Below are 25,349 nucleotides of genomic sequence, written 5' to 3' on the forward strand. Positions count from 1 at the left end.
TTTTAATAGCTTTTTATTTACAAGTTATATGCATGAGTAACTTTACAGCATTGATAATTGCCAAACCTTTTGTTCCAATTTTTCCCCTCCTTCCCCTCACCCCCTCCCCTAGATGGCAGGATGACCAATACATGTTAAATATATTAAAGTATAAATTAAATACAAAATAAGTATACATGACCAAACCATTATTTTGCTGTACAAAAAGAATCGGACTCTGAAATATTGTACAATTAGCCTGTGAAGGAAATCCAAAATGCAGGCAGGTGAAAATATAGGGATTGGGAATTCAATGTAATGGTTCTTAATCATCTCCCAGAGTTCTTTCCCTGGGTGTAGCTGGTTTAGTTCATTACTGCTCCATTGGAACTGATTTGGTTCATCCCATTGTTGAAGAGGGCCAGGTCTGTCAGAATTGATCATCATATAGTATTGTTTTTGAAGTATTTAATGATCTCCTGGTCCTGCTCATTTCACTCAGCATCAATTTCTGAAATCCTCCTGCTCGTCATTTCTTACAGAACAATAATATTCCATAACATCCATATATCATAATTTATTCAGCCATTCTCCAATTGATGGGCATCCACTCAGTTTCCAGTTTCTGGCCACTACAAAGAGAGCTGCCAATGGCCCTTTATTAAAGGACCCATGATCCCCTCTAATGAAATGGCCCCCAGATCTATCTCAGAATCTTAAGATGTCTCCTCCCTCATAGGCCCTATTTTTATAGGGTTAGATATCCACTTATCCTGGAACAGCTATACCAAATAAAGAATAATGCCATTGACTGACATGTGACATATAAACTAAACTAAGCAAAATATAATATCAAGAGGGCCATAAGTTGGATGAAGTAAGGAATATCTCACACAAGATGGATAGGCTTCTCCTTAATTTGAACAGAATGAAATGATACAAGCTATCACTGTCAGCGACCTAAATGGCCATCTGTTCCTATTGGACAAATGATTAGTTCAGAGGCACAAAAATATCTTGGGGACTTTCCATGTAGTTGTGATCTCTGCCACTCTGAGCTTGGTCACCATGACAAGGAAAAACAAGGGTGGAGGGCCTTTAGTTAACTTCCTGTGATTAAGCAAGTGAACTTAGAATCTGAAGCTTTCAGCTCTGGGGCCTAATATACAGAATTTTGATATGATTCTATCAAATTGATTAATATTGATTAGAATAGAGTAGGGATCCAAATGAATTATTTCTTCTTTCTTTTTTCTTCTTTGTTACAAGGGATAGGGAAGAGGAGAGATATATTAGGAAATGAAGGCACCATAAAGACAAAAGATGATTTTTAAAAAGTTTATAAAAAGAAATATATATTGTTATAACTATATGTTGTCATGTAGAGAGAGGCAGCTGTTGGCACAATGAATATAGTGTTGGGTCTTCAGTCAGGAACATGAGTTCAAATTCAGCCATGGATACTGCTTATATGCAATTCACTTAACTCCTGCTTCAATTTACTCCAAGTGATGAAACTTTGAAATAAGGATAATAATAGCACCCATCTTTCAGGATTATTATAAGAATTAAATGAGAGGGTATTTATAAAAATCATTTAGCACAGTGCCTGGTATTTAATAGGTGCTACATGAATGTTTTCCCCTTTCCTTATAAGGATGAATTTGGTGTCTGAATACATATTAGCAAGTCAACTGGATGTTGGTTTAGGACTATAGAGACCTAGGTTTTCAAGTTCCCATTTACTAAGACCTTGGACAAATGAGCCAGTCTCTCTGTTTCCCTTTCTCTATAACATTGGGAAAAGGATCCAGTCTGCTCGCTTCCCAGGCTAAGTGCCAAACTCAGGAGGCTGTGGCTTTGGATGGCTGCCCCCATATCCTAGTTTCTGATTGTGGGGAGAGATGGCTTTCAGTGGTCTCCAGTCTCCTAGTAAACAGGCCATTGTTGACCCTCCTTTGAGTCAATCAGCTAATAACAAGCATTTATGAAACACTCACTATGAGCCAGGCACTGTGCTAAATAGTAGGGATTCAAATAAAGGCAAAAAACAGTGTATTCTCAAGAAGGTGACTTTCTAAAGGGGGAAACATGTAAATAACTATGTACAAATAGGCAGCTGTTGTTTTTCCTTAAGGGAGCTAGACATCATGGGGGTGATGATTTGGACTTAAGTGAGACCCAGTTACACAAAACCATGAGTCATGTGCTCTCTTCCAGAGCTATCAAAGTCCAGTGGCAAGACACAAGACAAGATGACTGATGATGGTCCAGGATGCAGTGGATGACCTTGACATGCTCGGTGACTAAGCTCTAAGCACTCCAAGCTCCTGCTTCAGCCGCCCTCATAACCTTGGGAACAACCCAGTCTACCATGAGGAACCTTCATGTAAATCACTAACAGGTTTGGGGCCTGTCAGTCACCCTCAGCCTGGGTCAGCCCTTCTGCCAAGGAGCTTTTACCAGGGGGTGGCTGCTGAGCTTGCTGTAGCTGCTTGTGAGAGTCGGGTGACAAGTCAATGAGGAGCCCTGAGAAGGGCTTGGCAAAAGGCACTAGCATCGGGGGCTAGGAAAGGCCTCTTAGGGAAAGAGGGGTATTAGCTAAGGCTTTAAGACATTATGAAGTCAGCCTGTTTTCATCCTCCTTTCTACTCAAAAGCTCCCTTTCTTTAACCCCCCAAAGTTTCCCAGTGATTTTCTACTCTTTCTTCTCCCCTCTTCCAGATGTCCTCCCATGAAAGAATTAGCTAGACCCATTTGCCCCTAGGAATAAGTAAGCAGTGATACTCTGGGCTCATAGATAAAGAACTACAAGGGACTCAGAAGGCCAGATGGTCCATCCCTTCAGATGAGGAAACTAAGAGCAGTGGAGGGACTTGCCTGATGTCATAAAGTTTGCCTGACTCCCAGTTGATTGCTTCTTCCACTAGGCTACACTGCCTAGTTATTCTTCCTTAGAGATTTATGTTTTTAGCAGGGGAAAATATCCAACTAAAGGAAAGGAGTTCTAAATTGTTGAGTTGAGGCAGTTGCTTATGTGAGGAAGGTTATTTTTAAGGGAGAGGGAAGTCCTGACTCCCTGAAATCACTTTTATGTGGATCATTGTTTTCTCTGCTTTTTGAGCAAATCACTCGTGACCTCCTCAGGAAACTCCCCTCACCTTCAGACAGTTACTGATTGTAGTTAGGACTGGCACTATGTATCCTGTTACGCTCACCAGCCTAGGACTCTTGAGACCTGAGTGAAGAAGCCGATGAACCCCAAGCTTTCCTCAGGACTCTGCTGGCCTCCGCAGAAGCCCTGTCTAATGGGAGGCCTTGCCCTTCCACTCTGGCTACTTTGAGTATAGGGGTATGATAGCTGGTGTCTTCTTAGTAATACATGACCTCTATCAATTCATTTTATTGCACTGGGGTTCTTGTCAAACAAACCTGATGTTTTCTGAGGTTCTTCACAGATCAAACTTTTATAAGTCAATCTGTTATTGGATGTATTATGTTCAACTCAGGACACATTATTGTTCCTATATAATGGGCTAGATTTAAATCTTACTGTGCTACCTTTAGAATATTTATGTAACAATAATTTACAGAGAGAATTATTCTTTTTTTTTGTAAGAATTCAAAACTTATGTGAAAAAGGAAATAGCCACATACTCAGAATAAGTAAAAGAAAAACATTTAACACACAGATGTTAATAGAAAATTCTCTGCACAATGACCCTTTTTTAAAAAAATCTATGTTCCATTGGCTTTGAATATTTTCTTCACTTCTGTTTATTCTTATGCACAGTACTGTATTAAACTTATATGTTAGTGAAAAATAAAAAATAATTCTTTTTTATTGAAGTTTTTATTTTCAAAACATATGCAAGAATAATTTTTTCAACATTGACCCTTGAAAAACCTTGTGTTCCAATTTTTCACCCCTTTCCACTCACTCTCTCCCCTACATGGCATGTACTCCAATATATGTTGATCAAATAATTCTTATAAAAGCAAAAAAACTTTTTATAAGTCTATTAATCTAAAAGTGAGGTAAACTGAGTCACAGAGGGGAGGAGTTGGGACCTCATGTTTTAATCTCCTGAAGACTAATGGACAGAAATGTGAAACCCTGAATTCCAACTTGGCTGGGATTTTCCTTTGCCACGAGTTGGTTTCCTGCTGGGAAACATCTTATCATTCAGTCCAGAGGGCAAGATAGGGAGAATCAATTGTTTGTGGTGGCAAAGAGAAAAGGGGAACACAGGGAGGGTAACAAAGGACTCAGATTATTTATCCCACTGGCCTCCTCCACCTCCTACCCCCACCTCACTTGGGTTCAGCTAGAAAGTTTCTGGGGATGCTGAAGATGTGGGGTGGAAGGTGGAAAGGTGAGTGTTGGAAGGTATACCTACATGTGTGTCCCTCCCAGCCATAGGAACACCAGGGTACAGGCCTGGAGTTGGAACTCTGTCCCCCCTAAAAGTGTCTTTCTGGAATCACTGGTTTTCTTTCCCAGTCTTGTGAGATGGAAGGAAGAGAAAGGGAAGGAGCAGCTTCTAATCTTCCAAATTTGTATAAATCCGGCGACGTTCCCTAGAAAGCTGCTGGTCCCCAGTCTCTTCACCTCAAAGCAGTCACTGAAGGCAGTCCCTCCCACCACCTTTGCTCCTCTTGAACATAGGAATTCTAGCAACAATCATTGGCAGACAGCCCATGACAGCCTCTCCCTCCCTCCCTCTGCACACGTTTGATTTGACACTTGACCCTTCCTCCTGCCCAGAAGAGGATGCTCTCCTCCCTCACCCTTGAGGAAACCACATTGCCGTGGGGACTCGGTCCACGACACTGGCTCTGGGCCCAGCCAACAAGAGGCTAAAGGGAGAGGAGGAGGAGGACCGAGAGCTTGTCTGTTCCCTTGGGATTTCCTAACTTAGCTGGCTTTCCCTGGAAACTTCCATCCAGGGCTGGCTGCCTGGCTCTACTCTAACCCTATCTGAACAGGTCAGCAGCTGACCTTTGCCCAGCTGCCCAGGGGACAATATAAAACAGGCCACGGGGATCTTCCTATCCCAACCAACCCGTCCCAGGAAGCAGCTTTTCAGGTGAAGCCCCCAGCGACAGAGAGGGGTGGCCTGGCAGACAAGGAACAAGTCCTCCACCAAGGAAGGACAGGGTCTTTCCGCATAAATCCTGAGTTTTAGGGGATGGGATGGGGAGGGAGAGCACAGCGCGGGAATTTAAACCTCCCCATTTCCCTTTTAGAGGGTGTCCCAGGGCTTAGAATGTCCGGGCGAGTTATGTTCTGCCTAATTCTGGAACTCTGCACCTTGGGAATTGATAGAGCCGGAGTCAGGGGGTCCGGGTCCCCCTGGGCACCCTCCTGGGTCTGCTTTGGTCCCTCCAGAGAGCAGGGCTTAGCTGGGACAGCACGGGGACTGCCCCGCGGGAAGGCGGGAGGAGAGCTGGGCCTTCCACTCCCTCACTCACCTGGGTCCTTTCCTCCAGAATCAGCGTGGCCATGCGGCGCCAGGTGCTCTTTGCTGCCGTGTTCCTGACCTTGCTGGTCTTTGCTTGTAAGACCCTCTGGCATAGGGTGGGGTGGGCCTGGGGATGGGACCTAGGAGAGCTTCTGGGCAGAAAGGGAGCCCAGGGCAACCTCCTGTTGCAGCTCATTTCAAGGGAGAAGGAGGCTCCACAAAGTTGGTGGTTGAGGAGAAATGAGATACAGAAGTTCTGGGTTACAGAGCAAGGTCATGGCTGGGAAAGAGCCGGGGAATGGCATGGGGAGGAGAGAAAAACTCCTGGGTCTGTGGATGGGCTGCTCTTGCTGAGCTCTGTTGCTCCTCTAGCACCGAAAGTATCCTTCCTAAGGGTCCAGGGGCTTGGCTCAGACCCTCGGGTTTGTCTAGGAAGATGCCCCTCTTCCCTGGGAAGGGCCCTTGCTTATGCCCCTCCCTCCAGAACTCTTCTTATGGCTCCCTCCGCCCTCAGGTGGGACCCCACGAGACAGCCAGAGAAAGAGGGGAAATGTCCCGATGATTCTCAGGGTACCCTTCCTATTCTAGTTAGGGTTCCTGCTTCTGCCCGAAACCTGGTTTCCAGACTCATGCACCTCCCCTTCCCCATTTCCTTCCACGCAGATGCCCAGGAGGAGAAGGAGACGATGCTGGACCTGTTCCAGGACTATGTGCAGCAGGCAGCCCGACAAGCCCAGGAGGCTCTGAACACCGTGCATGAGTCTCCAATGGCCCAGCAGGCCAAGTATGCCAGGCCTTCCTCAGTCCCCATTCTTTTCCCCCCTCTTCTCCTACCTCTCCTCTCTCTCCCTTTTTTCCCACTTCTTCCTCTTTCCTCTTCTGCCTCTCTTCTCCTGAATGCATCTTCTATCTGCGATGTCTTCCATCCCTATCACTGTCTCCTCTGCCCCTTACTGTTTTATTCCTACTGTTCCTCAATCCTTTTCCCTCCTCCTACTTGTCCCTCTCTTTCCTTTCCCATTGCCTCCCATATGTTAAATAGCCTTTCACCCTCCATCTCTTCTCCCTCACATCAAATTTTCCCCTAATCCTTTCTTCCCCCTTTTCTGGCTCTCTCTGCACCCTTTTCTCTAGCTCTTTCCCCTTTTCTCTGGCTTTCCTCCCTTCCTAGTTTATTCCTCCCTTCTCAGAAACTTGGACCCCACTCTAGGTCATTAGGAAGCAAGAGGCTAAATTATGGAAATATTTGGGGTGGGGATGTTCAAACCCTTAAATATTGTTGCCAATATGGTTGGGAAAGTCCATTCTCCTTTTCCTTCTCTCCGTCCTCACTTCTATTCCTATTTCCTCCTTCCTTTTCCTGATTTCCTTTTGTCCTCATCTACCATCTTCTTGCCTCTTTTCACTTGCTTTTTTTCTTGTTTCTAAGGCCCTCCAGGAAACTTTCCCAACTTTCCCGACCTTCTGGGCCATAAGCTGAAAAATAAAAATGCTTCAGCTGTTGACTTTAAACTCCCTATATGCTCTTACAGCTTCCCCCAAATCCTTACTACATAGAATGGCATCTATCAAAGAACATAAGTGCTAAAAAGTACCTTAGAGGGACCATGTACTTATTTTACAGATGAGAATACTGAGATCCAGAGAAATCAAGTAGCTAGCTGTTCAAAGTCACACAGCTACTTAGCTGGCTATTCATATAATGAATTGGCCAGTCAAGAAAAATCTCATCCATTCCTTTCTCCCTAGTTTTCTCTGGACTCTCCTCAACGGTTTTTCCTTTTCTGTTTAACCCTTTAGGGGCTGGATGTCTGACAGCTTCAGTTCTCTGCATGGGTACTGGAATACTTGGGCAGACAAGTGGTCTGGCCTGTGGGATACAGCCGAGCCGGCAGTGGCAAAAGATGCTTAAAGGAGACTCAGCTCCATCATTTTGTGTATTCTCCTGTCCACCTTCCAGCCTTCCTGCATCCTCCTGTCTCCAAGGCTTCCTGGATTCTTCTCCTATGTCTCAGGAAAAGCATCTGCCCCCAGTCAAGCACTGCCCTCCAAATAAAGCCAGATAAGAACACTGATGGTGTCCTGTGTGCCACATGAGCTGCTCTCCTTTGGGTTGTGGGAATGGCAGTAGTGGGGGAGGACAAAAGAAATCCACTTCATGTTTCCCAAGAAAAGGGGAAGGGTACCTCTGAAAGGGGAAGGGTACCTCTTGTAGGGGATGGAGCTAGACTAATTATCCCTCTAGAACTCAGAAATAGTTTACCATGTTCTGAGAAATCTGGGGAAAAGCAGAGGGAGTGTGACAAAATAAAGACGTACTAGGGTATACTAAGGGGTCAAAAATGGGGTTCTGTCTGTAAGTCACACCTCATTCTCTACCACCACATCATTTCATAAATGAGTTAACTGAGACCCAAAGATATTATAACTTGCCCAAGATTACATGGCTAATAAGTGATGTGGCTGACCCTTAGAACCCACGTCTCCTGACTCCTCGTCCTAAGCTCTGAGCTGGAGTATAAAGTATCTAAGAAATATCAAGTAGGTGAGTTCAGCTGTGTGCAAGACACAGGGGTCCTGACCCCAGGACCTTTCTGGATGGATTTCCCTGGGAAGTTTTACTTTCTGTTTCCACCCTGCTCTTCCTTTCTGTTCTTGCCTTGGTAGCTTCCTATTGTGCCTAGGATAAAAGGCAAATCAGCCTGGCATTTCAGACCCTCCAAAATCTGATCCCTAGATCAGATTTCTGAAGTCTCCTTTCATATTATCGGCCTTCACCTAATCTATATTTCAGCCAAATTGGACTATTAGTTATTTTTCAAACACAAGGGAAGAGAAGGGGAAAGGAACAAGCATTTATTAATCACTTTACTATGTACCAATCCCTGTACTAAGAACTTTATAAATATTGTTTCATTTAATCCTCACAACACTGTGAGACATTTTACAGGAGAGAAAATTGGAAAGTCAGCAGCAGCATAATGGCTTAACTAGGGTCATACAGCAAGTAAATTGTCTGAGTGGGATTATAACTCAGGTGTTCCTAACTTTGGTGCCAGGAACCCCTCCACAGGTTCACTCGGCTGCCTCCTCCATCCCCATACCTGGGATGCATGCTCTTTCCTCAGAGATGTCATTTCTCTCTCCTCCTCAAATTTCCTTTTATCTCTTTATTTCTGTATGCAGTGTCATCAGATAGTTGTTCTTCTCTGAGGAGGTGAAGAGCCCCCAGGGGGCTCCTCCTTTCCTGGGTGCCTCCAGGACAGACCTGTAGAATCTGTCTGGGAAATTGAATTTTCAAGATCCTAAGAATCAAGCTAAATATTCAATTACTTTGAAGGAAGTCAAATTCTTCATGCAATTTCCCATAATTCTTCATCCTTTACCATAGAGAATGGCATGTATGCTATAATTATCTTTACATCAATCTATTTACTTATGTTCAGGAGCTGGGAAAGGTATCCTATGATCAAGTGTTCTATCAAATGATATCTCTAATTCTTTGGGATATTTGATGAAACAGTTTTTTCTGCCCCTTATTCACCTCTTTGGGAGAACTGTGAGCTATTCTTCAATCAATCAATCAACAAGCATTTATCAAGCACCTACTGTGTGCCAGGCATTATACTAGACATTGGGGGTACAAATGAAGGCAAAAATGGATTTTTTGTTCTTTTGGGGAGACATTTATCTGCATATGAAAAATTTATACAAAATCCAAGGAAGGATAGGAAGTTTTTTAGCAATTGAGGGAATCAAGAAAGGGCTTAATTCTTCCATTTAATTACAATATCTTTATATCTTATGGTTCCATGTGGAGTAAGAATATTGATAATGTATATGATTTCATCTGGCCAGTAGCATACATATCTCAATGTCCTTGGCAGTAGTGGAAGTCCAATGTCTCCTGACCTGCCAGGAAAAAATCTAAGTGACATGGGTGGGGCGGGGAAGGGAGACTAGGCCCAGTTGATAGGCCCAGTGTCACAGCCCTGGGGTCTTAGATCTTATGTCCTGCCTATGTTTGAATAGCAGTCAGATCCAGAATAAGTAGATTCCTTTTCTTTTTGTTTTTTCTGGTGAGAGACCTTTGCCTAGAGAGAAAAGAAGGAAGGAAATAATTGGGTTCCCAACTTCCATTTTCTTTTCTTTCCTTTCTCCCATGCATCCTCTATTCAGTTGCCAAGATAATCTTCCCAAAAACACAGGTCTGAGGCGCTAATTCTGGAGCTCAAGAATTCTCCATCATTTCTTCCTGCCTCTAAGACAAAAAGGAAACTCCTCAGTTTATAAGCAGTCTCTGATCTATCTGAGTCATTGTTATACATCACTTCGATTTATTCTATACTTTAGCCTAGTTGGTTTACTTTTTGTTCCCTGCCTCTTTGCACAGACTTATCTTCTTTGCTTGAAATGAATTTCCTCTTCATCTCTATCCCTTGGAAAATAATTCTTTGCTTCTTCAAAACTCAGTTCATGGACTACCTTTTATTCAAGCTTTCTGAATTCTCCTGGTTATTAGTATTATTTCTCTCTCCTCACAATATCTTCTATTTATCTATATCATCCAATAAAAGTCAACTCCTTATAAGACAGTTTTTTAATTTTGTGTTTTATTTTTATTAATTGTGTTTTAATAGGCCTTTATATTTAGAGACATCCAAATATTCATTGAATTGTTTTAATATTATCTCTACTTTTATAGTTAAGAAAAGTGAGGTTCAGAGAAGATTTTTTCCAAGGTCAAACATACAGTGTTAGGGGGCAGGATTTTAATCCAGTTTCCTGACTATAAATTATAAATTACTTTAATCTGTGTACTTATTTAGCACCTGACTAAATGTTTTTTTATTTTAATATATTATTTTTCTCAATTACATGTAAAACCAATTTTTAACCTTCTGAGTTTTTTTGTTTTGTTTTGTTTTGTTTTTTACAATTTTGAGTTCCAAATTCCCTGCCACCCTCTTCTATCTCCCTCATCATTGAGAAGGCAAGTAACTTGATAAAAATTACACATGCATAGTTACATAAAACATTTCCATCACATGTTGTTTTATGCCCTTCTCTAATTGTTTCATATTCCTTTATCTTGTCTTTTCAGATCCCACTGCACAGTATTGCCTGTCAAGGACTTTTTCCCCTAATGCTTTCCTAGCCCCCATATCTCGCCTCCCAACGTCAGTTAGTTGTTTTTGGCTGACTGCCAAGAGCCAAAGTACTGGGGCAATTGCGGAGCACTGGACATTATAAGTCTTTAACAGAGAATAATTTGGATTGGATTGAACCTTGAAGGTCAGAGAGCATAAAAGACATCTGGCTTCTACCTTGACCCCCACTCCCATCCAAAGCCAGGTCAGACAAGAAGAGAACCTGCTTATATCTGGGTTCTTCCCATAGCCCCTCCCCAACACCCCCCACACCTACACCCTTAGGAAGAGATGTACCAGCTGCAAACCCCTCCATTAAAGAGACAGACATTGCTTGATAACTTAAGACAACTTTATTCCACAAAATCAAGGGGAAAAAAGTCTGAGAAGGGGAGGAAGGGGAGCTGAAGAGCTGGGAGAGAGGATCACCCCCTTCTTCTCTCCCCACCACATGGACGCACACCCCAGCTGGGGGGTTTCCATGGGTTCTTCTCCAGATCTGTCGCTTCCTTGAGATCCCAGGAGTTAGGGAAGGAGTGAGAAGAAGACCGCTGGGGCCTCCGGGTGGCACTGACAGCAGGACTAGGGTGGGGGCTGGCAGCAGCCCACCTTGGAAGCCTTATTTGTTTTTGGACCATGGCTCTGTCTGGATGTGACCCATAGCGAATCACTTGGATTGGAGCACATCCCTGAGAGAGGACAGAGAATGGCCCTCTCACTGGGTGGTGGTCAAGGTCTTCCGGGCTTCCTCCAGCAGGGTCAGGAGCTCGGTTTTGAATTTCTGTGAAACGGGGTCAACAGTTCCCTTGAGGTCCTCCAGGATGGGAACGACCTTGTCCTTAATGCTTTTCAGTTGCTGGGTCATCCTGGCCTGATATTCAGAGGCAGAGGGCAGGCCCTTCTCCCGGAGCTCCTGCAGCTTCTGGCTCAGGTTGTCCTTGAGTTTCTCCTGGTAGGGACTCACGTACTCCCGGATGGTCTCGATGTGGTCCTGGGCGCTGGTTCGGAGCTGCTGGCCCAAGGGGAGCAGCTTCTCCTGGAGGTCGTCGAACTTCTCCTTGGCGCTTGCCTTCAGCTCCTGGGTCAGGGGGCCCACCTTCTCCCTGTAGGCTTGTAAGTCGTTCTGCCACTTCTTCTCAAACTCTTCCAGGTGAGGCTGAATCTTCTTCTTCACCTCTTCCAAGCCCTTTGACATCTCCTCGCGAAGGCCCTCTGTCTCCTTCACTAGGCTTTCCTTCAGGCCCTGGTAAGCAGGGTTGATCTCATCATAGAAAGCGTTGAAGGCTGTGCTCAGGGAAGCCAGTGTGTCTGAAATCTTCAGGCTGTGGAGGGTTGGGAGAGAAGGGATGGGAAGTTACCGCCCCAGCTCTGAGACCCTGGGCAAGGCACTTCCCTGCTGCCTGCCTTAGTTTCCCCTTTTGGAAAATAAGGATCACACCAGCCAGAATGGTTACAAGGAGGCAATGAAATAATAACTGTGAAGCTCTGCCACACAGTGAGTGCTATATGACTGTTAACTATCATGATTATTATTAATTGTCACAGACAACTGGTCACAAGCACAGGATTGCCCAGGTCACTTCTTTGATTGAGAAGTATCAATGACTCCTAATTGCTTCTAGGATTAAAACACCAATTCTCAAGCAACCTCCCCAGCTTCCACTGGCCTGACTTTACATGATGGTCCTTTCCCATATTCTACATCCCAGACAAATAGGGTTACTGGATGCTTGTCATCCACGGTGCCCAAAAGCCCATCCTTTCTCCCATCTGCCTCTGGAAGCCCCCAGCTCTCTCCTCGGCTCTGTTCTAGGGCTACTTCTTAAAGACCTACCCTTACTTCTCCTATTGTTAGTGTCCTGCCACCCCTACCCCCAAAGCACTGTTTGTTCTGTAGGTACTGTGTATTTGCTCATCAGGGTTTCTGTTTATTTCCACCTAAAGGAATGCAGGTTTTTTGCAGGAAGGGACTATTTTTCTCTTTGTATTCCCAGAGCCTATCCCCTTGCCAGGCACTTAGTAGGTGCTTATTAAATTGAAGTGAATTGCATTGCTTCTCAAATGGGGAGTAAGGTTGGGGGAGGAAGGGAAGAATTGGGTAAACCCAGGGCAAACTCTGCTCAGGTAGGCCTATGACCCATTCTGTCTGACACCTCTGGTGTACTATCCCTGTTCCTGTTCTAGTCAGCTTCCAACTCGAGCTTTCCTTTCTTAAACTTAAAAATGCTCAGAAGAAGAAACTAGCCCTTGCACAAGCCTTGGAGGAAGGAAGGGGAGGGAGGCTACCTCTCTAAGTTTGTCAGGCCAGGCTCTGGAGGTAGGAGCCATGGCTGGATGATGGAGGACTCGGGGGTCCAGCAAGGCCCCCCTTGGGGACTGGGAAGTCCCAGCAGCTTCCTCCCCTGCTGCGCCGAAGGTCCCCCACCCTCCAGAACAAGGCCCGGTGTTCTGGGGTGTCCAGAGCAGGTTCCAAGGTGTCCAGCCCTTCATCAAGCTGGGCTTTTCTAGGTTTCTGTATCCTGAGAGGCAAACCACCCATCTCAGGCCTCTTTTCCCACTTACTCCAGCTCTTTGCCCACAGAGGAGGACTCCAACTGAGACACGTATTCCTTGCCGGCTTCCTTGGCGTTGTTCAGGTAGAGAGTGATGATGTCCTTCACCTGCTCCAGCGGGGTCTGGGGAGGCGCATCCTGCTGCCAGAGTAAGTTAGCCTGGCTCCCTTGAGGAGGGAAAAGAGGGCCGGGTCAGTGCTGCTTTCTGGGGGGCGGGGCCCGAGGGAAGGGGTTCTGAGCCGGAGGTGGGCACCGGGGCAGGTTGCCCAGCTCAGCCGGCCCGGGGAGAGCCACCCCTCTTCCAGTGATCCCTGAATAAAGGGGGTGAGGTGCCCGCCGGCCCGGACCCACCTGTGAGGAAGAGCAGGGAGAGGGACAAAACCAGGGCTTTCATTTTGACGACCTCTGCCTGTGGAGAGAGGAGAGAGCTTTCAGCCACGGAAGAGGAGGAGAAGGGAGGTACACGGGACAAGGCTAACCCCACGGCTCCAGGAGAGAAGGCTGGCCTTGGGGTTACTCATCTGCCCAATGACAGAGTCCACGGGCGCCCCTGGGGCTGTCCGGCCGGATCGATGAGCCGGATCGTCCTTCCCCGCTAGGGCCCAGACACCCTCTCTGGAGGCCGTCCAAACGCAGGGGCTTGGCCAAGGCGGACCAAATGCCCAGGCTGGGCTCGGCAGGTCTTACCTGAATGCTCTCTCCAGGTGATCTGTCAGGATAGCTGCTGCTCTCTCAGGAGCCGGTATTTATGCTCCCAATGGGGGTTGGGCTTAAGCAGAGAGATAAGGTGAACCTTCAGAAGGACATGTGGAGCTTGGAGCTCAAAGGCCACTCACCTCTCCTCCCCCCATTCCCCTGAAATCGTGGGCTTAAGCAGGTAGACAAACAGAAAGCGGGGGCAGTGATTGCCCAAGGGGGATCCAGCTCTGGCTCTGCCATGCAGGAGGGTCCCTTGGTCCAGGTGCGGGCTGGAGACAGACAGGAATAGCCCCTGCTGGGAGTAATCCCGTCTTTTAGGGCTGGATAGAGTTGGGGGGAGGCTCTGTCTGCCCCAAGCTGCTCCTCAGGGGCCCAGTCCTCCCTTCAAAACTCTGGGTGAGAGGCAAGGAAGTCCCTGACATTCTTCCCTTGGTTAATCCCATACCCACTTAATCTCAGGCCCTAAAGGAGGGACTCACACACAGAATGGGGGAGAGGAGAAATTACCTGGTCACAGAGAGAGGGCAGGGTAGGTATGACCCCAACCCAGATTTCTCTCACGGGGAGCTAAGAGGAACTCCCTGTCTGGTTCCCCCAAAGGCCCCAAAGGAGCCACTTATGCTGACCCTTCTCCTTCCCTCTTTAAGAGGCAGAACATCTTTGCAGGGAGCACATATTTTTGTCTCCAAACCTCTCATCCATCCCACCCCTCAAAATCAGGAAAAGAGGAATTCTGTGGCCTCTGAAGCCAGGGGAAATTTTGGCAGTGGTTTTTGAGTGGGGGGTCTCCTAATTTTCCCCCAACCCTTCTCAAACTGTTATCATCTTCCAGGAAGATTTTCCCTACTGACTCAATCAACTCTGACTCATTAACTAGTACATCCATTAACTAGTACTGAACTTGTCAAGTGTTGTATGACCATAAACAAATTACTTCACTTAAGCTTCAGTTTCCTCATCTGTAATATGGGAAAAGTCAGACATGTAATCCTTAATGAAGATTTAAAAGTACATCATATTTGTAGAAATATGTGTAGAAGAACTGCACATGTTTAACATATTGGATCACTCGCCATCTAGGTGAGGGGATAGGAAGAAGGGAGAGAAAAAATTTGGAACACAAGGTTTTGCAAGGTGAATGCGTATATTTTGACAATAAAAAGCTTTAATAATAAAAAGTACAACATGTATGTACTAAGTTTTGCAAAATTTGAAGTGATCAGTATCAATTCTTTCATCATCATTATTATAATTCAGTTAAGTGACTGATGGATTTGAGGACCATTACCTAGGACCTTAATATCACAGCATCCGAACTTTCATTTTGCTCAGTCTACCTGCACCCGGATAGATAGCATCACACTGGGGATGTGAGAGCAGCTGGCCCGCTTTGGGAAGCTCTAAGAATACTGGAGGAAAGCTCCTGGGGCAGTTGTCCTGGAATGAATGGTGAAATAGAGCCTGGCTCTAACTTCTGACTTAGCTACTTATTAGCTTGGTGACTTTGGGCCCATCGTGCCACCTGTTGGAGCTTCAGTTTCTTCATCAGTAAAATGTGGGGACTTAGACTAGCTCAAAATGGATAGTCCTGTATGAGCTGGTGCAGATGGCACACTCTCTCCTGCTGTTATCTGTCTGGATTTCTCTGCTGATTTTGAAGTGTTTTCTCATGGACTGAGTCCAACTAGATGGAAAGTTCAGACTGTATAGTCATTCCTCTGGGTCCTCCCTAATACCTAGTATCAAACTCCAACTAGATAGAAGGGACAGACTGTATAGTCACTCCTCTGGGTCCTCCCTCATTCTTAGTATTGCACTCCAACTAGATAGAAGGGACGGATTGTGTATTCACTCCTCTGGGCCCTCCCTGATTCCTAGTATCAAACTCCAGAGCATATTCACTTCTCTGGGTCCTCCCTCATACCTAATATTGAACTCCAGACTGTATAGTCACTCCTCTGGGCCCTTCCTGATTCTTAGTATTGAACTCCAACTAGATAGAAGGAACACACGGTATAGTCACCTCTCTGGGTCCTCCCTGATTCCTAATATTGCACTCCAACTAGATAGAAGGTACAGATTTTATATTCACTCCTCTGGATTCTCACTGATTCCTAGTATCAAACTCCAACTAGACAGAAGGGACAGATTGTGTATTCACTCCTCTGGATTCTCCCTGATTCCTACTATCAAACTCCAGATTGTATATTCACTTTTCTGAGTCCTCCCTGATTCTTAGTATTGAATTCCAATTAAATAGAAGGGACAAGACTGTATATTCGCTTCTCTGGGTCCTCCCTCATACCTAATATTGAACTTTGTACACAACAGGTAACTTTATTAATGGTGTTAACAATTGCTTACACTATTGAATGGTGGAGAAAACAATTTCCTGATAGGATTGTAGGGTTGACTGGCTGAGTAGGAAAAGTCCTCGCTTTGGAACCCAGAAGAACGGGAATCTAGTATCTCCTTTTTCATTTACTAGTCATGCGACCTTGAGAAAACTCAATTATGCTTTCTGGACCTCAATTTCTTCATCTATAAAATGGTGCTGAGAATCCTTGTCATCCACCACACAGGGTTTCTGGGAAGATCAAATACGTTGTGCAGAGAATTTGCCCAAGATGTTCCTTGTAGGCGGAATTAAGGACTAATGTTCTGTATGTACAAGAAAGCTCCCTGGAGGGAAGAAGCTGCTGTGTAGAGGAAGCAGTCAGTGCCTCCAGCATGTCAGCTTCTCCCCAAATTCTTTCTCTCTTTCTCAGAGGAGAGAACTTCTCCGAGGAGTATCCGTGAATCTAGATGGCAAAATCCAGAAGAAGCAAGCTCTCCTCTCCCAATTTCTAGTCAACTCCATCCCTCTTACAGGCACAGACCATCCAGTAATCATGCTCTCCACTAATAAGGAAAGTCTTGATGTAAACACATTTTCTCTGGGTTACATACACAGCAAAAGTTCAGAATTGGAAAGAACCTTGAAAGTTTTCAAGCTCAGACAAGTGGTGATATATATTCTGAATTCCAGGGACAGGGAGCTCACTATCTGTTAAGTAAATCCATTCCATTGGATAACTCTTATTGTTAGGGAATTCTTCCTTATACAAGGTGTTGAGATGTTCCACAAAAGCTACTAAAGCTTAAAATTGCATCAACACTTTGGGAATGTCTTGCATTAAGCTAAAATCTGCTTCCCTGTACCATCTACCTTCAGGGGCCAAGCAAAACAAACCTAATCTCATTTCCATGGAGCAGCCCTTTGGACAACAACTTCAAGACAGCTATCATGTTCCAAATAAAGAAACCTCCTCTCCTGCCAGTTAAACAGTCTCAGTTCTTTCCCCATTGCTTGTAGAACAGCCAGTCCTCTCACCAAACAGGTCTGTCTTACTCTGTGAACACGTGCCCAATTTTCATTGTCCCCCCTACAACATTATCCGGCATCATGTCCAGAGCAAAACCAGAGGATCTACCCCAGCCCGTAGCTGCCCAGCAATTCTGGATACTGCCATGGACCTTGAGTCAGCATGGCCCCACACAGGTTCTTGGTCAGCAGCCATGCTTATCTATGCTGAGTGACCAGGGGATAAGGGTTAGGGGACGGAGAGGTGGAAATCTTGGTTCAGCTAAACCACTGGAGGAAAACACGTGACAATGGAGGATGCTTCTTGTTTGTCCTCCGCCTGGACATGGGGAAGGAGCCACACCACGCCATGCAAGGGAATTGGGTTTAAGAGAGGAAAATTCTCTCCTCTGGAGCCATCAGGAAGACTGGAGAGGGATGGGGGAGATGGAGAAGGAAAGAAGGAAGGCTGGGGTGGTTAGGAGAAGGTAGGTGGAAGAAAATTTGGAAGACAAAATCATAAATATGGAGTTAGAAGGGAGTCCAGTTCCCTAATTTTTTTTCTTCAATTCTCTAATTTTACAAAAACAGGACAGCAAGGTGGCACAGTAGATCAAGCTCTGGGCCTGGAGTCAGGATGACTCGTTTTCATGAGTTCAAATCCAGTCTCACTCACCAACTGTGTGACTCTGGGCAAGTCACTTACCCTGCTTGCCTCAGTTTCCTCATCTGCAAAAATGAGCTAGAGAAGGAAATGATATTCTAAGATCGCTCTCTGCCAAGCAAACCCCGAATGGAGTCTCAGAGAGGTGGACATGACTGAACACTTTACAAAGAAAGAAACAAGCCAGGGAGGACTTGTTCAACGTCCACAGGTTCTGAGCTTCAGATGCAGAATCTGAAACCAAGTTTTCTGATTCCAAGAACCAGGGCTTTTTTTCCACGATGGGATGACCAGGGAGCGGCAACCCAAATATTGCACAGCATTTTAAACAAACATGCTGTTCTCACACAAGTCTGGAGATCCTTTTCCTCTAACATCAATTCATTGCATTGGAAGGGCTCTTACTGGTTGTGTAGTAACTAGATCCAATTCCTTTTTATAGATAGTGAAACTTAGGTCTAGGAAAATGACATGATTTGTTCCAGGTCACACTGGTGTGTGTATGTGTATATATATATGTGTGTGTATGTATATATACAATATTCATATACTATATCTATACACACACACACAGACGCCTTTTTCCAGATTTGCAGAATGCCATATATATATATATAACACACACATATGTATGTATATCTATATATCTGTCTCCTATGGCAGATTGGGAACAGGCTTCCACACCCAGCATGGTGCAATTTCTACTTTACTGTGTTGCCTTGTCAGTTGAGTAGCTCGCTCTGTTATATACCACATACATACCACCACCACCCCTTTCTTCCCTGGGCTCTGGAATACTCAATGGCAGCAACTTTCAGAGAAATGAGTGTACAGTTGATAGGCTGATTGTGGGTCCTGACAACCAACTAGATGATGGAATAGTCTCCTGCTTAACTTGTATTTCACATATTAGAGATTCCTTTAGATGAATAAATTCCATTAAAAATACAAATCTCATTATTTTGTGTTGGTCAAATGCACCGGGACTGTTATACTTAGTTCTGGATTCCACATTTTAAAATGGAAATTGGCAAACTCCAGTGCATTTTGAAGAGGACCAGGAATGGAGGACTCTGAAAATGATAATAGTAAAAAAAAATAGCTCCAGATGTTTAGCTTTAAGATTCAGGAGATCACTGAGAAGCTGTTTTGAAATATTTGAAGGTTTGTGCTCTGGAAGTGATTTAACCTCTACCCTTCTATATGAAGTAGGCTGCCTTCTGAAATACTGAACTTCCTTCTTTACTGAAAATATTTAAATGTAGGCTAGATAAGTACTCGGAGTCACATTAGATATCTTCTGAGAGCTTTTCAATGATACGATCCTTAGGAAAAACGACCACAGTTCAATCAGATAATCTCACAGAACGAAAGGATAGCTGAAACTGTGGCAGATTCTGATCAGGTAAGAGTAGGAAACTGTTTATGTGGAGAGGGGTGGGGGAAGAGAAGATAGAGACATTTTTAAAGGTCAGGGACTTTTAAACCACAGCAGATAAGGAATCAGAGAAGTGGGGGAGAGGATCTGAGTAGCTCCACACCTACAGGGATCAGGTGAGAGGGAGGACTGGAGGTGGAATCTGAGTGGAGAATGGGAGATGGTCATGAAGAACAAGATTTACTTCCCTGTCAGCTGTATGTTTAATGTACAGACTTGGGTCCCATGAAATAAAAAGGGCACTCCAGGATAAGACCAGTTCAGGTTTTGACCCAGCAGCCAAGGATAAGCAATTGATTTGGTCTGTCTGAATGCACAAGCTAAGTTCAAGAAATGGGGTAAGAATTCTGAAAATGGACAAAAAGAGACAGGAAATGGACTTGTGATTTCATTGGTACAGACAATATCTGGAAAGGAAACTGTAGAGACCAAAATATAGGTCAGTGCCTTCTCTGCAACTTCATACTCTTTTCTGAGCTGTCAAGAGCTTCAAAATAAGTCATTTGTGCAAGATCACACAATCAACACATGGCAGATGGAACTTTAACCTGGATCTTCTTGGCTTTTCAGTCCAGCTTTCTACTTACTGTTCCACCTGGCTTTTATATAAAGGACTTCCTAGAATCCTCTCATTTTAAAGCCCTGATTATTTTACAAGCCAATTCCCCCGTCTCAAGACAATTTGGGCCTTGAACCCTTGAGGAACTGGCCTATCTTTTTAAAATGAGAGAAAAATCCTGGGCTGGAAAGATCTGCCAGGATATTTCCTATAATGGAACAGGGCTGAACTACTACAGACTAGATAATAACACTAATAATAAATGCCTAGCATTTATATCTGATGTTTAGTACCTGGCACACAGCAGCTTGTTAAGCATTTATTGACTATATATATATATATATATAATATACACACTTTAGGATTTCTTTTATGTTCTTTAAAGGAAAGAAAAGTCCATTCTGACAGCTGTTCATGAATTACCTGAGTACAACTGATGTTTTTTATCCCAGGCTTCATTCTCATAGCAGTTTATTTCTTTATTGATTTTATTAATTTTTTAAACCTTTCCTTAGCAGCCTCTTAAAAAGTTCTTTCCAAGTCTCTGAAGTCTGGATACTGAAAAGACCCCTGGTTATCAAGTCAATATTTAAAGTTGAAATATTTTCCTCCAAACCATTCCCTAAGTAATCATCATCACCCCTATTTTAGGGAAGAAATCTCCCTAAAGGAGGTTGAGGAAACCAACAGCAACACACTAAAGTGCTAAATGAGATCTCCGAACAGGCCCTCGTTGCCAAATCTACGGTGAGAACCCTCTGCCCCGGCATCCTCCAAGGGAGCATCCACCCATTTTCTATTAAGCCAAACACTTTGAAACCCTCTTTTCAGAGGAAAAAAGACCACACGGAGTACTAAGGATCAGGATAAAAGCTGAATTCTGGCTTCTGGGGGGAGGGAGAAAGGAGGTTCAGAAGGCAGTGTGACAGAATGGACTGAATATGCCTTGCTCTATGGCACTGTCTAAGTATTCAGCCTTTGGGGCTAACCTTGAGCTTTCCGGCCACGAGCCACTTAGAAAGGTTGTTTCTCTGAATCACAAGGCAAACAAGAGACTGACATAAGATCATAATCAGGTTTTTATTTATCATGATCCCCACACTGTTCAACTAGATTATTAGTTGTTAAGTGCCCCACAAAAAAAAATAGCGGACTAAAGGTCTTCTGACTGCAACTTGGGTCTGGTGGTGGGTTTTGTTAAAATCTTTTTTTTTCCCTTTTTCAGTCCAACATAAATGAGGAAGAAAAAAATACTTGTGACATTTCCAAATAACAGAAGTAAATAGCAAAGTATATTAATATACATTCAACATATACTGCGCGTATTGGTTACTACAATACAAAGCAATGATTAAAAAAAAAGTGTGGTATAAGAGATGGCACGATTAATAAACTCACTGGCTTTTATCTGGATTTGCTAGAGGGGAGCAGTTTGCTTTCCCAGAAATACAGTATCATGTAAACAAAACAGAGTGGGAGTTGGGGAAAGGGGAGTAAGGAAGAAAGGGACTTCAAGAGATAGAAACAGATATGGAAAAGTTAAACACGCTTTCAGTGTTTTCTTGGTACCTTCCTGCTGAGCAGGCAAAGAAGTCACAATTAGAGTAGAGACTGGGATCTCACTACCGGACAGGTCAAAGACACGGGATGTGGGAGAGACCCAAAGCAGCTCCCCATGCTGGAGGAATTCATCGGTGGGAGATCTTGCTGGGGCTCCAGCGTGTCCAACGTTCGTTTTCCGCCTGAAGACTGATTCAGTGCTGGCTAAAGGTGTGTGTGGGCAGGGGCCGAGGTTTGCGCTCTGAGGTGGGAGTGAGGAGAGGTAACCTGTCGGCAGCATGCAGCGGCCATGCTGGTCTCACATTTCCTTCTGTGCAAATTCGAGAAAAATTCTTAGGAGATTAGGGATGTTTTTGTCTTCTTTTCCCCCAGGGAAAAAATAAAAGGATCTAGAGTCAAGTCTCATTAAAAAAAACACCCCCCCCCAAAAAAAAAAAACAAACCCAACAACTAATGTTCAAAAGGAGACGAGTCCACATGTTCTCCCAGCCCCCGCCAGCGGAGAAGGCTTTGGTTTCTAATAGTAAAGCACAGACAAGAGGAGAAGGACAGACGAGAGTCATGGTGTATGTACTGCATCCGCAAGGGGGAAGGAGACCACGACATGTGTCACCGGCACCAGTAAGAAGTGCTCACAATTACAGTGTCATTAAAAGGAAATAAAATACTTTTGAACAAAGGTGCAAGTCACAATTCAAATAGAACAGAATCTAGTTAAACATTTCTCTTTTAAACAGAAATTCCTTTTGTCTTTATTAATAATAATAACAATAATAATAATAATAACAATAACAACATTTACCAAAAACAATTCCTACATGATCAAGAAGAAAAAGGGGGCTGAGGATGATGGGAGATAGGGAGTAAGGAGGGATCCAAAAGAACCTCCTGTTCTTGCTGTGGCAAGGAGGCTGGAAGGAGGGCAAAGTCTGAAAGGAAAAGATAAATATATATGTATATACATATATATGCATATGTATATATATATATGTATATACACATACAGAGATATATATATACATACATGTATATATATGGAAAAACAATCCTTTTAGCGCAATAAAAAAAAAAAATGCCACAAAAAGCAGATTGCACCACTCTTGGGTGTTCTGTCTATGGGTAGAAGGGATGGTTTACCAAGACAACCAGCTCTGGAGGTGACAAGAGGGTTTCTGTGTGCCACAAACATGCCCCCCCCCCGAAGAAGGGGAAGTGAGACTTATCTTGCTTCAGGCTACTCCCAGCCTCAATACTAAGATTTGGATAGAACTTTGGCTTTCTGTTAATAGCCTGCCAGACTGGGCAAATCTTTTCAGCAGATCTCAGCAGGGAAAACTCATAGGGGCCCAGCTGAGGGTCTCTTAACCTTTGTTTATTGCTTGCCAATGCTAGATTCCACCCTATTCCCCCTTTCCATCCATTCCCTGATGTGTAGACTGTAGAGGCAGCTGCCCTCCATATTTGTTCCTGGCATCCGACGATGCTGGCAAGGATGAGGGGGCTTCTTGGAGGACTGCTTTGGGTGGTGGCTCAGAGACCCTAGGCGTCCATCCACACCCCAATCATCTCTCCTGTCTAGAGCCTCCAAAGAAAACACAAAACTCAAATGCACTTTTGCCAAAAGCGGAGAACTCTCATTTCCCATTTATTTCCTCGGCGGCTCGGTCATACAGGCAAACATGGTAGAACACCCTCTGAACCCCAAGGAACAGCACACTGATGGACTGGATAGGAGGAAAGGAGCTGTGATATTCCAGCTGGGCAAAAATACAATGGCAATTTGGCGCGATGCTGCTAGATACTGTGGGTTTAAAATGAACTTTTTTTATTCCCAAGCTGTACACAAAACCTGAAACAGAGAAGAAACAAAAAAGAATCAGCATCTGGTGTAGGAGCCTGACATCAGTGGGCTCTGTTTGACCACGCCACCTGTGCCCACAGTGCTGACCTTGGGGTGTAGGTGCCCCTGTTCTAGTTATGATTCTAACAGATGCCACTGATGATCCTCCCCAAATCTCAGCCCACTCCTGTTTTCTCCATACAGTAGCTCAGACTATGTTCTGTATCTGGACAGATGCTATTTCCCTGGCATGAAGTAGAATTCCTACCCGCTGTCTCGCAGCTTCTCTAGATACGACTTATCTTCTAAGGCAGAGACCAAATCTACCTCCTTCCTGACCAACCACCTCCAATTAAAATGGTGCTCAACCTCCTCTTTCTGTGTACAGTATTCTCTAGCCATACATCATTTAGAACTTAGCATCTACTAAGAAATAGATAGTTGATCAGTGGAAAAGGTTAGGTTCACAAGACAGAATAGTCAACTATAGCAATCTAGTGTTTGACAAAATCAAAGATACTAACTTTTGGGATAAGAATTCATTATTTGACAAAAACTGCTGGGATAATTGGAAATTAGTATGGCAGAAATTAGGCAGGACCCACACTTAACACCACATACCAAGATAAGATCAAAATGCCCATGATTTAGGCATAAAGAACGAGAATATAAAAAAAATTAGAGGAACATAGGATAGTTTATCTCTCAGACTTGTGGAGGATGAAGAAATTTGTGACCAAAGATGATCTAGAGACCATTACTGATCACAAAATAGAAAATTTTGATTACATCAAATTAAAAAGCCTTTGTACAAACAAAACCAATGCCAACAAGATTAGAAGGGAAGCAACAAACTGGGAAAACATTTTCACAGTTAAAGGTTCTGATAAAGGCCTCATTTCCAAAATATATATATAGAGAATTGACTCAAATTTTTAAGAAATCAAGCCATTCTCCAATGATAAATGGTCAAAGGGTATGAACAGACAATTTTCAGAGGATGAAATTGAAACTATTACCACTCATATGAAAGAGTGTTCCAAATCACTATTGATCAGAGAAATGCAAATTAAGACAACTCTGAGATACCACTACACACCTGTCAGATTGGCTAAGATGACAGGAAAAAATAATGATGAATGTTGAAGGGGATGCGGGAAAATTGGGACACTAATGCATTGTTGGTGGAGTTGTGAACGAATCCAACCATTCTGGAGAGCAATCTGGAATTATGCCAAAAAGTTATCAAATTGTGCATACCCTTTGATCCAGCAGTGTTTCTATTGGGCTTATACCCCAAAGAGATACTAAAGAAGGGAAAGGGACCTGTATGTGCCAAAATGTTTGTGGCAGCCCTCTTTGTAATGGCTAGAAACTGGAAATTGAATGGATGCCCATCAATTGGAGAATGGCTGGGTAAATTGTGGTATATGAATGTTATGGAATGTTATTGTTCTGTAAGAAATGACCAGCAGGATGAATACAGAGAGGCTTGGAGAGACTTATATGAACTGATGCTAAGTGAAATGAGCAGAACCAGGAGATCATTATACACTTCGACAACGATATTGTATGAGGATGTATTCTGATGGAAGTGGATCTCTTTGACAAAGAGACCTAACTCAGTTTCAATTGATAAATGACGGACAAAAGCAGCTAGACCCAAAGAAAGAACACTGGGAAACGAATGTGAACTATCTGCATTTTTGTTTTTCTTCCCAGGTTACTTTTACCTTCTGAATCCAATTCTTTCTGTGCAACAAGAGAACTGTTCGGTTCTGCAAACATATATTATATCTAGGATATACTGCAACATATCTAACATATATAGGACTGCTTGCCATCTAGGGGAGGGGGTGGAGAGAGGGAGGGGAAAAATCAGAACAGAAGAGAGTGCAAGGGATAATGTTGTAAAAAATTACCCTGGCATGGGTTCTGTCAATAAAAAGTTATAATTATTAAAAAAAAGAACTTAGCATCTACTGATCACAGTCCTAGCTTGTTTTATCCAAGTGCCTGTATTTTGTTTCTCCCTAACCATCAATAAGTGGGTAAGGACAGTATTTAATCTATTCTACATCCCCCAATGCACTTAATATG

The 25,349-nt window shown here is 43.9% G+C and overlaps 3 protein-coding genes across 7 annotated transcripts in view; 1 reads left to right on the top strand and 2 right to left on the bottom strand.

The window, feature by feature from the left end:
* The first annotated feature begins 5,039 nt into the window (after window positions 1–5,039).
* Window positions 5,040–7,515, top strand: APOC3 (apolipoprotein C3). Its single transcript, XM_051987026.1, has 4 exons — window positions 5,040–5,069; window positions 5,473–5,540; window positions 6,108–6,228; window positions 7,245–7,515. Exons 2-4 carry the CDS (start codon window positions 5,486–5,488, stop codon window positions 7,354–7,356), a joined length of 288 nt encoding a protein of 95 aa, XP_051842986.1. The 5' UTR covers window positions 5,040–5,069; window positions 5,473–5,485; the 3' UTR covers window positions 7,357–7,515.
* Window positions 7,516–10,928: 3,413 nt separating this feature from the next.
* On the bottom strand, window positions 10,929–13,891 carry APOA1 (apolipoprotein A1). The gene is made up of 4 exons (XM_051987027.1): window positions 13,834–13,891; window positions 13,498–13,555; window positions 13,157–13,313; window positions 10,929–11,916 (listed from the first exon to the last, which is right to left on the bottom strand). Exons 2-4 carry the CDS (start codon window positions 13,538–13,540, stop codon window positions 11,310–11,312), a joined length of 807 nt encoding a protein of 268 aa, XP_051842987.1. The 5' UTR covers window positions 13,541–13,555; window positions 13,834–13,891; the 3' UTR covers window positions 10,929–11,309.
* Window positions 13,892–23,018: 9,127 nt separating this feature from the next.
* The window catches only part of SIK3 (SIK family kinase 3), a 284,690-nt gene continuing 282,359 nt past the window's right edge, over window positions 23,019–25,349 (bottom strand). For all 5 annotated transcript variants that reach the window (XM_051987033.1, XM_051987031.1, XM_051987032.1 and 2 more), the window contains one exon: window positions 23,019–23,258. The gene's annotated coding sequence lies outside the window, so the exon portion shown is untranslated. The remainder of the gene's footprint in view (window positions 23,259–25,349) is intronic.

This window comes from Antechinus flavipes, chromosome 3 (genome assembly GCF_016432865.1).
Source record: "Antechinus flavipes isolate AdamAnt ecotype Samford, QLD, Australia chromosome 3, AdamAnt_v2, whole genome shotgun sequence".
Classification (NCBI taxonomy): Eukaryota; Metazoa; Chordata; class Mammalia; order Dasyuromorphia; family Dasyuridae; genus Antechinus; species Antechinus flavipes.

Coding starts and splice junctions, on each gene's coding strand:
- APOC3 (XM_051987026.1), top strand. CDS start 5,486: ATGCGGCGCCAGGTGCTCTTTGCTGCCGTGTTCCTGACCTTGCTGGTC. Junction 5,541..6,107: donor GACCTTGCTGGTCTTTGCTT/GTAAGACCCTCT, acceptor CCTTCCACGCAG/ATGCCCAGGAGGAGAAGGAG. Junction 6,229..7,244: donor CCAATGGCCCAGCAGGCCAA/GTATGCCAGGCC, acceptor TTAACCCTTTAG/GGGCTGGATGTCTGACAGCT.
- APOA1 (XM_051987027.1), bottom strand. CDS start 13,540: ATGAAAGCCCTGGTTTTGTCCCTCTCCCTGCTCTTCCTCACAG. Junction 13,314..13,497: donor CTCCCTGCTCTTCCTCACAG/GTGGGTCCGGGC, acceptor TCCCTCCTCAAG/GGAGCCAGGCTAACTTACTC. Junction 11,917..13,156: donor TCTGTGGGCAAAGAGCTGGA/GTAAGTGGGAAA, acceptor AACCCTCCACAG/CCTGAAGATTTCAGACACAC.